At 44.3% G+C, this 12086-nt stretch overlaps 1 protein-coding gene across 2 annotated transcripts in view; it reads left to right on the forward strand.

Moving 5' to 3' along the window:
• Window positions 1–1061: 1061 nt before the first annotated feature.
• The window catches only part of LOC148504015 (la-related protein 6-like), a 58510-nt gene continuing 47485 nt past the window's right edge, over window positions 1062–12086 (forward strand). Inside the window, exon 1 of one of the 2 annotated variants that reach the window (XM_088448882.1) lies at window positions 1062–1166. In XM_088448882.1, the coding sequence (XP_088305008.1) occupies window positions 1142–1166 (25 nt within the window). In that variant the 5' untranslated portion in view covers window positions 1062–1141. The remainder of the gene's footprint in view (window positions 1167–12086) is intronic. The other variant, XM_088448883.1, reaches the window with a different exon arrangement.

Genomic DNA, 12086 nt, shown 5'->3' on the forward strand with positions numbered 1-12086 from the left:
GTCGCCTAAATACACTAATTACAGTTGGTACCAGTGCTTGGGGTTCCCCTCTCCCTTTTCCCTTATATTTGCTCTCTTCCGGAAGTGCAAGGTGCTCCCTGAAAATTCGGGAGCCTCCTGCAACTTCCAGGAGAGTAGGTATGACCTACAGTGTAGAACAATGTGGGGAGCACTATCTTATATATCAGTATGGGTTAATGTTGAGAGGCACTACTGTATGGCATAATCTGGGGGCATTACAGTGTGACCGGTAATGCAAGTAAGATAAAACGGTTGTGTGTGTGGTGGGTGGGAGGTCAGCACTATTTCACATCTACCGTCTATAGAAGTTCAAAGTTTTCTGTGATCTTTCCGGAGCTGGGCATACACTATACAATTATCTGTCAGATATCTGTCCAATCTGGCTGGTTGGAATGAAATCCTGGTAATGTATGGGAGTAAAAGACAATCAACAATATGATCTTAAACACTGGAAAATGGAGAAAAATGTTTGTTCAAATTGGTTATGTGTTTGATTTAACAAATTTGTCTGAGAACGACCATTTTTGTCTGTTTTCCTGTGTTTGTCAGCAAATGCTACTGTAGATTGCTGTTTGCTCCCATACATTACCAGGTTTTGCTCCCATACATAACCAGACAGATTGGACAGATATCTGACAGATAATTGTATAGTGTATGCCCAGCATAATTAATGGCTGTGTCTAGTAGTTGAACATTGAGCTCCCTTTGAAGAGTAGAGCAATAGTATGTAGTGGAGACATTTGCAGGAAATATATGATAAAAGGTGGGGTGAAAAAGAGAATATATATGGAGAGATGGTGGCGGAGAGAAAAATCACACAAAATCAATAGAAAACTAATATGGGGTGGGGAGAGAATATGGCACAATATCAATAAAAGTTTTGAGGGGTTGGCACCGATGCTTGCTCCTGCACAAGGCGCTAAAATGTCTAGTTACCACTCTGCAGCTAGGCCAGACTGAGCCAGCTAAGATATCTCTGTGTCTTTAAAATAATTGACAGGGATTCATGTGGTGGGAATTAGTTATTCAAATGACCTAAATTGATAAGTTAGGTAAATGAAATCCTTCAGGAATTGCTCTTGTAGAGAGAAGATGACTTACTTGTCTGGGTGGTGAGGAAATGGTAAAGCCGCTGTTATTATTTGGTGAGTTTTAGAAATTTGCAATAAATTTGTTTCCATTTACAACTAAAAATAACAAAAAAACGGTGTCTGTGGTTGCAAGTAACAAACTGGGAATAGCTGACTGAACGTGTTTGTCTTCTACAGCAGGCTTCCCAGCATGTGGGTGTATCTAGATCTCTATGTACCATAATTCAGCATTTGTCTGTTAGTAAAGCATAAGATATACAGTACAGTATTGGTATTTATTAAGTGTTTGCAGGTCCAAAGGGTACTTCTTAAACCTCGTAAGCTAACTGATGGGGACTTTTGTGGCATTTGTTTGTTGTGATTTTTTTTTTTTTCTTTTCTTTAATCATTCAAAACTTGAGAATCTATTCAAGATATTAGTATATATTTTTTTATATGCGTTGTCTCTTACCAGCAATTTTCCATGAGGCCCTTACAGTTCCTTGTAATTGATTGGTTGAAGCTCCCCTTTATACATTCTATGATAGATAAAATGTATATGTTGTGCTTATCTCTTAGTTTACCCAGCAGTGTGTGTGTGTGTATATATAAATATATTATAATATAATTTTTTTTTCAAAGTAATTATATGAACTTGATTTATGATGTTCTACCTATGTACGGAGCTATATCTTGTGTTTAATACCTCCTGCTCCTAATGAATTGGCAGCAGTTTTATGATCTCTAAAGAACTATCTCAATTGTGTACAAAAATAGTTGTGCTTCACTTGTGATTTTGTTGTACCTGTTGATAAAATTTAGTTTTGAAGCAAAAGGGAGCAAATTTATTAAAGGTAAAAAATGCTTAAATTCTGCAAAACTGTCAGTTTGCGCAGGCTTTAGGGATGTCCCTATTTATTCCTTGCATGGGCTCTCCAGTGATTGCTTTCTCATACACAGCATGAGGACATGGGTAGTCCTATGCTGTAATCATTAGCAGATGCAGTACAGAGTGAAAATGCTGTATTATGTAAATGAAACATTTTTGTAACAAACATTTCTAATTTCTTAACTTATGTTTTTAACTTTTGTAGACTCTGCACTGGAAGCCTGAGACTAGGGGGTATATTTCCTAAAGTACAGGTTTTTAGAAGTAGAGTTGTTTCCAAAGCAACCAATCAGATTCTACTTATTTATGTAGCAACTTCTATAAGACTGGTATTGTGATTGGTTGCTATGGGCAACAACTCCACTTTTAAAAAGCTACACTGTATATGGGAATCTGTGTGACATACCGCTGGACCTAAGCCCAGCGGATGAAATACCAACATCGAAAGTCCAGCAGATGAAGATCCAGATGGTGCCTAACCCTAACTTCCCCCTGGGGGTGCCTGACCCTAACCCCTTCTTTCCCTAACCTAATCCTAACCCTACAGGGGGTGCCTAACCCTAAATCCTCCCTCCCCGGCTCATGAGGCTATCTATTGTAATCTGTGGGGCATACAGGTTACCTTGTGGGATGTGAGGTTATATCAGCATATGAAGCCTGATGTATACACTTATACTTTTGATATGCTGTGCACCATAAGAATTTTGATTATTTTCTCTGCACTCAAAAGTATATTCTCTAGTTCAGGGCAGGGCCGGAATAAGGTCTGTGGGGGCCCCTATTAAATATGGACAAAATGGGTGTATGCGCAATGGGGACCATATCGCTCGTAAGCGGTACATTGACAAACAGCGGTAAGCTAAGCTCAGCTCAGCACTGTTTGTTAAATACTGAAATGAGGACATAACCCCTTTAGCGAGTGCTAAAGGGGTTATGTCTCACTGTGAAATGGGGCCCATAGGCTCCACATAAAAACAAAACAAAAAAAAAACAGGCACACACACGATAAAAACACAGTTGCTCAATCTTCTCTACATTACACCGCTCATAGTGCCCCTGATTCAAATTACACCACATAGTAGTGCCCCTTTTACACAATACCCACAGTAGTAGTGCCCTTAACACACATAATGCCCCCAGTAGCGGTGCCCCTGATGCAATGCCACCAGTAGTGGTAGTGCCCCTTATGCAGTGCCCCCAGCAGTGGTAGTGCCCTTTATGCAGAGCCCACAGTAGTGGTGCCCTTTAAGTAGTGCCCCCTGTAGCAGTGCCCCCTGTAGTGAATCCACTTATATGGGAAAAAACACAATACTTGCCTTAAGCCCTGCTTCTGCGTCCGTCTGGTTGGCCACTCCTCGGAACTGTGGGAGAGACGTCCTGACGTCTCTCCCATAGCGCACTAAGGGAGCTGGAAGCCGGAGCTCAGGTGTGAGCTCCAGCTGGCGCTGTGGGGAGAGACCCGGGCGCCTGCTAGTAACAAAATTTCAGCGGGCGCCCAGGTAATGGAGCCTCCTTGCAGCGTCGGGGTTAGGTGGGCCGGAGGAGGCGGAACTGGTTCCCTCTCCTGTTCCAGCCCACATTAACCCCTGCTGGGTGTGGGGGCCCTGGGATGGCTGCCCTGTCACCCCCCCCCCTTTTAATTCGGACCCAGTTCAGGGTTTCCCAAACTCTATCCTCCAGGCACCCTAACGGTCCAGGTTTTAATGATATCCATGCTTGTGCACAGATGGTATAATTAAAGTGACTGAGGTAATAATTAAGTCACATGTGCTTAAGTATGAATATACTTAAAACCTAGATTGCTAGGGTGTCTTGAGAACAGTGTTTGGGAACCACTACTATGTTGCGTGAAAGGGGAGGGCTGGCAGCACTGGTAAGTGCACTGCTGACTGGGTGTCCTGAGGACACTTGTGCACACTGCAGTGTGTGCAGCTGACTATCTGGAGCATCCACGGGACACTCTGGATGGCACTGCACAAGTGATCCGTTCCAGGCACCCTGCTAGCCAGAAACAAGAGCCGTCGGCTGGCGACGCTGCCACCCACAGAGCCCTTGCACTCTGGCACCACTAGTCACACGCCCCTAGTTACGGCCCTGCGTTTGTGCATACCACTTACCAAATCATTGGATCAGTCTGCCCATCGGGCACTCAGGTGTGTACCCAGCATATCTGTCATTTCAAAGACTGTGATAAATTGCACATCTTCTCCACTTCATCTCTCTCCAAGGCTTGATATATCTACCCCATAGTCTTTTAACCTGGGGGTATGAAGAGGGAGAGTTGTATTGTGGTGCATTATTTGAAAGCCATGATGTTAGTCTCCACAACTCCAATTAAATGAGCAGACATCTAATACTCCAAAACTGGTTCCATAAATTTGTAGAGCAGCACTGAAATTGTGGTGTGTAGTGCCGCTTTAAAAAAAAAAAGTTGCCAGGGGCGTGACTAGACCTGGGGGAGCCCCATAGCAATTTTTTTTATGGGTCACTCTATGTCCCCCCTCCCCCTCTTGACTTACCTCTGCCCCATGGTTTCATCCTCCAACGGTGTGCTGTGCAGGGTAGGCACATCTCCTCACCTGGTCAGCACCATCTTTCCTCACTGCCTGATGATGGGAGAAGGCATGGCCGTGCTGAGCCTGCTGGGACATCTCCGGGCCACGGCTCCTCCCAGTATCGGTCAATGAGGAGAGACTGTCCTGCCCTGCGCAGCACACTGCTGAAGGAGGACACAACCACGCAGGGGCATTTCTAGAGAGTAGGGGGCCCGTGTGCAGTCTCCGACACACGTCCCCTTCTCTGCGGCTGGCAGCGCACTGAGCGGTGTGCGGCCAGCACCAGAGTTATAGACTCTGGGCACTAGTGTGCCCAGAGTCTATAATTTATGCACAGGTCATCGGGAAAATGGCCGTTGCGGCCATTTTTCCTGTACTGTGCATGCGTAAACTACGGGAAAATGGCCGCTGTGGCCATTTTCCATTCATTTTACAGCGCCGGACCCCCACGCCAATGTGGGACTTTGGAGATGTAAGTAATATGGGTGCAGGGTGTGCGGTGCGGGCACTCCTGGACCCAGGGGCCCGTGTTCCACGCACACCCTGCACCCATTATAGATACGCCCCTGCAACCACGGCTTGCCTGGTGGCGTAGGTGCAGGGGGGCGGCTGGGCCCCGGAGACAGCCCGGGCCCCATAGCAGCCACACCCCCTGCACCTACGGTAGTGACGCCAATGGGTACAGTAAGTTATAGTTTCCTCCAAAGTATTTTTGTTCTCTAGCATACAATTTAGTAGATCAGTGAAATGTTTCTGTAATATATGAATTCCACGGCAGCATATTATTCAAGAGGTATTTTCTTATGTCGTTTTTAAGCACAGTGGAATCCTGTTGGACAAGATTTAGAATTCAGCATGTCAGGGCATGGCATTGGTTTTTGGGGGAATTGGGAGCACATGTACAGAGTGTTTTTAAAAGAGGGCTATAATTATTGCAGCAGAAACACACGTTTTATCAGTTTATGTATCACACAAATACATACTGTACATCCAGGTGTTGGGATATAGTATTTGGAATGCATGGCTTTTTTAAAATGTATTTTTATAATTTGCAGCACAATGTTTCTAATATACAAAATTACATTTAAAAACTACTTCTGCCTATTGTTTTCCCCTCGTTGCCTTAAAATAACTACTCTTAAGAGGAGGAAGGTATAACCAGGAAAAATCATAAAACTAAATTTATCTGAAAAGTCCACCAACATGTGTGACAATAACGGTCTAAACCAATTAAGATTGTGCATGTCTTGTATTTTTAGAACCAGCAGATGTTGAAGTTAGTTCTGTTGTCTATGTAGCAATTTACATGATTAAACTCTGCAGAGAATATGTTCCTTTTATTCGTTGCCTCCAACCCACCAACGACCTGCGATGTGCGTGCACGTATGGACGATAACGATATCATCCATCGTCTGTGCATGCAGGCCAACCTGGTTGATATCGACCAGGTTACTATAGGGACCCGCGATTGGCCATCACTGGTGACAGCACACCCGGGAGATCGTTATTGTTGACGATCGTTCCGTGTATATAGACCATAACAAACAAAATAAGACCAGCTATACACTACTGTGATCAACTATAGTATATACCATGGCTAGCAAAAGTATTCAATCCCCTAAAAAGTTAATAGATTTTTTTCTGTTTTGTACCTAAAGTAAAGGTGGCAAAAATTCCAGCGCTGAACGTATGCAACAATAAAAAAAAAAAGTGTTTCCAATTGCTGTAGTCTTAAGTGGCACTGAAGTTTTCTTTGTCTCCTGGGGTTCCTTTTCTCATTTAAGCAGACCGCAAATATGAAAAAGAAACATAGACAAAATAGTGTAAAATGTCAAAAGATAGACTGTAACTCAGTTGTCATACACTAGGGGGTGTGATAGTCCACAACACAAAAATGCATGTGATGGAAAATAAATTCAATGCTGGTACTTTCTAATGCACTCATAAAAAACTTGCTATGTGTGTATCTCTGAATCTTTGAGCCATTGCGATTAATCCTCACATATTCTCAGATAGCTGATACCCATACAAAGACATCCAGATCAGCCAAAAAGAAGAAAACGCTTCAAATTATGCCATATTAAAGTAAGTTTCAACAGAAAAAAACAATTGCCTAGAAGTATTAAAAATAGCTACATAGTCTTGAGTCAGATTGTTTTGTCTGTTTACTTTACATATTTGATTGGAATGTTGAAATGAGGAAAAAGAGACCCCCAAGAGACTGAAAGGAAAACTATAGTACTATTTGGGAATACATCCATTGGAAAGTGACTTTTTTTTATTGTTGTAATTTCATAATGGAGAGAGGATTTTTCCTTTTGAAACTTTTCTTTTGGTAGTTTGAACCTAGTATTGGTGATACTCTTCCTTAGTAAACCCTGTTCTGGCATCTGATGCGCAACATGGGGCTGGTACTAAGGTGAATACTGCTGAGGCAGCGTTAGCATCTTTTGTTATGCTCGCGTCTGGGACTTTATGCTAATGCTCTGGCACTGTTCCTCCTTCATCATTCAAACATGCCCTTGTCTCCCCCATTCTCAATAAAAATACCCTTGATCCTAACACTCTCGCCAACTACTGACCTATCTCTCTCCTCCCTTATGCATCCAAACTCCTTGAGCGTATTGTTTACAACCGCCTTACCACCTTTCTTTCCTCCTACTCCCTCCTTGACCCATTTTAGTCTGGCTTCCGTTCTCTCCACTCCACTGAAACTGCCCTCACTAAAGTCAGCAACAACCTCCTTGCTGCCAAATCCAAAGGCCACTACTCTCTGCTCATTCTCCTTGACCTTCTGCTGCTTTTGACACTGTGGACCACCCTCTCCTGCTGCAAATCCTTCATTCCCTTGGTCTACGTGACACCGCTCTCTCCTGGCTGTCCTCCTAACTCTCTGACTGATCCTGCTCTGTATCCTCTCATGGCTTATCTTCTCCCCCACATCCTCACAGTACGTGTTCCCCAAGGTTCTGTTCTTGGACTACTCCTTTTTACCGTCTATACGTCCTCTCTAGGTGAACTCATCAGCTTTTTTGACCTCCATTATCATCTCTATGCTGATGATGCTCAGATCTACTTTTCCTCCCCAGAAATTTCTCCCTCTCTCCTCAGTCATATCTCCAACTGTCTCTCTGCTATCACTTCCTGGATGTCCCAGCAATTTCTTAAACTTAATATGTCTAAGACTGAGATGATCATTATCCCACCCTCCCAAATAACCTCACTTCCCACTATTTCTTTATCAATTGATGGCACAACTATCTCCTCTAGCTCCAAAGTGCGCTGTCGGAGTTACCCTGGACTCATCCATCTCCTTCAAACCACATATCCAGAACCTCTCACAGTCCTGTAATTTCCATCTCAAAAATATTTCCAGGATCAGACCCTTTCTCAGCCAGGATGCTACTAAGATAGTCACTGGTCATCTTCAGTCTGGATTACTGTCACTCCTCCTATCTGGCCTCCCCATCTCTCTCCTCTCCAGTCTATCCTCAATGCTGCCGCTCGACTCCTCTTTCTCTCCAAACGCTCTACATCTGCCTCCCCACTCTTACAAGCCCTCCACTGGCTCCCCTTCGGAACCCAATTCAAGATTCTCACACTCTCTTACAAAGCCCTCACACACTCCTCTCCCATTTACATCTCTGACCTCATCTCCCTTCACACTCCTGTCCGCCCTCTTCGTTCAACAAATGCATGCTGCCAACTGATTACTTCCTCCCACTCCCGCCTCCAAGACTTTGCCCGTGCTGCTCTCCACCTTTGGAACTCTCTCTCTCTCTCCCCATAAGACTCTCCACCTCTACACAATCCTACAAACGGGCACTCAAGACTCACTACTTCATCAATATTTTCCAGCTCTCATTATAACTTGCTGCTTCATGCTCCCTTTTCCCTGTCTTCTCCTTCTGTATCATGCCTGTATGTCTGCCCCTCCCCTTGAGAATGTAAGCTCTTGCAAGCAGGGCCCTCTACCCTCTTGTGCTTCTCCTTACTTTATTTTCATCTACTTCTTACCCACCACTAGGACACCTAACACTTGGTTGCTTATGCTCTGTTGCTTTGTGTTATGGCCACCAGTGTATCAATGTATATTATCCATGTCCTTGTCCTGTATTGTACTGTAAGTAACTTTTTTGGTTATATACTTTGTAAGGCACTGCAGAACATTTGTGGTGCCATATAAATAGATGATGATACTACTAGTATAACCTTCTCTGGTGTACAACTTTGAGCTGCTTCACTCACAACAATCGGAAGCACTATCAGAACTTGCACCAGCCCCGTGCTAGGAGCATAATCTCAGTCAGAGTGTGGCCTCCGATGTACGGAATTAAGAGTCTGAATCCGAAATCACTCCTGTAACATGCCTGTGACTCCCATAACACGGCCATAAGATAAATATTTCTGTGCGAGTCTGCATAGCCACCTCTCAGGAACTCAGAATATATTCCAGAGTGTGTGCAGCTTAATTGGTCCTGCAACTCTGTACACACCTTGGGATACATGTGCCAGGTGGCTTTTTAGAGATTTAGATGCACAGTCACAAAAAATCACCAGGTATGTGAACATTGCATGTGACTCAGAATGACCTCACTTGTGTCATCGAAATTTGTCTGTATTACAAAAGACATACAGATTATTCCAAACAGTATTTTTTGTGAACCACAAGGCTCTTAATGTAATTTATCTTTAATATTAAGTAAATTAATGATAGTTATAGACATGCACAAAATAGGAAACTTCTCTTCCCCCCCCCCCCCCCCCCCACCAGATATGAATACATCTGGCAAGGAGAGAGCTGAGACTGTTGTAAGGGATGGAAGCTGTCATAACACACAGGTGCTGCCTAGACCAGGCTGCCTCTAAAACCCGGCATCAGAGCAAAGTGGCCAACTCACTTCGAAGAAGCTATAGAATTCAGAGGCTGTGATTGGAGTGAAGATGCACTAGTCACCCATATCAAGAACGCTGTACACAACTGAACTGTATGGAAGGGTGGATAGAAAGAAGCCATTACTGAAGAAAAACCCAGTGAACGTTTTATTTCAGAAAATATCCAGTCAAAATGTGGAATTACTTTTTTTTTTTTTGTCCGATGAGGCCCCGGTATATAAAAAACAGTTGTCTGCACTTGTGAGAAAGGAGAGAAAAAGTTTGACTCAAAACCCAAAGTGATTCAAAACTAGGACTCTATCAACTCTGTACCCCTAAGTTCAGGTCTGTTCGTATTAAAGGAAAACCGAACTGCACATTTCTCTCTAGAACTATATGTTTTGCCAGTAGAGCAAGTTCATAAATTAAAAAGAGCAAAAAGCCATTGAGAAACAAATAGAAAAGTTTTGTACAAAATGGGGTGATTTATATGGAATCTTTGGATATTTGCAGACAACTATAAAAGTGTCTGGGTCTGATTGGCTTATTTGTAGACACAAATAAGCATGGAATTGACATAATACAGTCCTCTGACAATTTTGAAATTAAATTATTTTCAGTGATCAGTCTTTCAGACCTTTTGGGTGGTTATACTGTATGTAGACCCTAAAAGGCCAGAGACTAGTATTTTTGTAGAGGAGACAAGACCTCCCAAAGAAGAGAGAAGCGTTCTGGCGGCCGCAGAAGAGGTCAGAAGACGTTGTGAACAAGAGAGAAGACAGGAGGCGCCAGCTGAAAGAAGAAAGCTGCACCGCTGGCTAGGACGGGCCAGCGGCAGAAGAATGCAGCTGAGGACCGGAGAGGACTGCGGGGGTGGAAAATGAAAGAGCTAATGAAGTCCCCCCCCCCCCCCCCCACCCCCCACAGCCTCTTCCACCGTAGCAGGTAGGCCCTCTGTGAGGCCTACTATTAACACCTCCCTAGACCACCAGGGTTGTCGGGCACTAGGCCCGTGAGGTAAATCTGGCAATAGGCCTGTGTGCATAAAGGCAGGCACAAGGCCCAGGCTACATATGTGGGCATTAGGCCCAATATAAGGTATCTGCCCCCCAAAATAGGTGTGAGTGACCTGGGCGTTAGGCCCAGGTCACTAAAAGGCAAATAGGTGGGCCACCCCAAGCATGTGTGGTTTGGGACGATGGTGAGCTCCTATATTGTTAAGCTGGCTACTAGATTTAAGAAAAATTTGTCACATTATGCCATACAGTAGTACCCCTTATACACTTTACACCACAGTAAATCCATTTGACGTTACCACACAGTAGAGCCCCTCATTACGTTTACAACACAGTATAACCGTTTATGCATATTAAGCTGCAGTAGAACCCCTTTATACATTATGCTATGGTAGAGCCCCTTATACACATTAGACCAGAGTAGAGCTCCTTATACACACATACCATGGTAGAACCCCTCCACCTCAGTCAACATCATTTCTTTTTCCTCTTTCTTCCTCTTCCTCTTTCTTCCAAATTGCAACAATAATTGTGCAGTTTATTGCACAAAACTTACCCTCCAGCACTGTCTGCCTTCTTCTCTCTTTATATATATATAAAAAAAAATGTTTTGAGGTCACCCTCACATTTTTACCAGCAATGATGCTTTCTGTCTAGTATTGGTTAACCCAAAATCAGGGGAAAAGTCAGTGTGAGGAACCCCATGATCTCAGGGTAAACAGCACTGGGCTTTGCCTCCTGATCTATGGTTCCAGCAGAAGGGGTACCTGCAGTGAGGGGATCCCGCCACCACATACTTGCCGACATTCTAAATCCGCTCCCTGGGAGAAGCCCCGGACAGGAGATTCTGTGACAGCTTTGGGGGGGCGGGGCCAGACTATATCCGTAATTGGGCCCTGCCCTACCACTGGAAAAACACCACGATTCGCGGGTCCGTGCTCAGTGGCGAGGCTAAACGGCGTGATTTGCTTAATTTTAGCCCAACACCTACTCGCGGACACAAAAATTCCCTGTAAAATCTCCCCATCCTGCCCACTTCACTAGGAAGTGGGCGGGATGCGGGAGATATGCCTACTCTTCCAGGGATGCAGGGGGTTACCCGAAAAATCGGGAGCCTTCCACGACTTCTGGGAGAGTAGGCATGTATGCTCCAGCAGTGTTCAGGCCGTTTGGCAACATGGCTGCTTTCCCCAGGGGGGGTCGGGCCTCCATTAGGACTACTTCAGAACCTTATCTTTCTTTAAACTGTGTTTATATTTACATGTTTCCTTGGCAAACTACAGGTCCCGGCTGGTCCTGGTGCAAGAAAAAGATAGCACTTGTGATTCTTCCTGAGTGTCATCTTGCCCTGGCAGCTATCTTTGACAACCAGGTCATACTGGTACTTGTAGTTTGCCATGGACAAAGTGTTTGAACGTTTTGTTTTCACTATTACCTAGCACCTACAGGGCTTTGGGTACTGATAGGGTACTGATGCTATTTGCACCAAGGCTAGTTATACCTAGAAGGGTGTGTCTGGCTTCTGGGGAAACAAGCCCTGGTGCCAACTGGCCTGACACAGGAATTATTGTGAGGAGAGCCCCTCACTCCATACCCCTCTACAATGCTATTTTTCAGCAGGAGCTCCGTCATTAACTATGTAGGACCAAAATTTATTTTT

This window comes from Taudactylus pleione, unplaced genomic scaffold (assembly GCF_031769625.1).
Source record: "Taudactylus pleione unplaced genomic scaffold, aTauple2 ptg000471l, whole genome shotgun sequence".
NCBI classification, from domain to species: domain Eukaryota; kingdom Metazoa; phylum Chordata; class Amphibia; order Anura; family Myobatrachidae; genus Taudactylus; species Taudactylus pleione.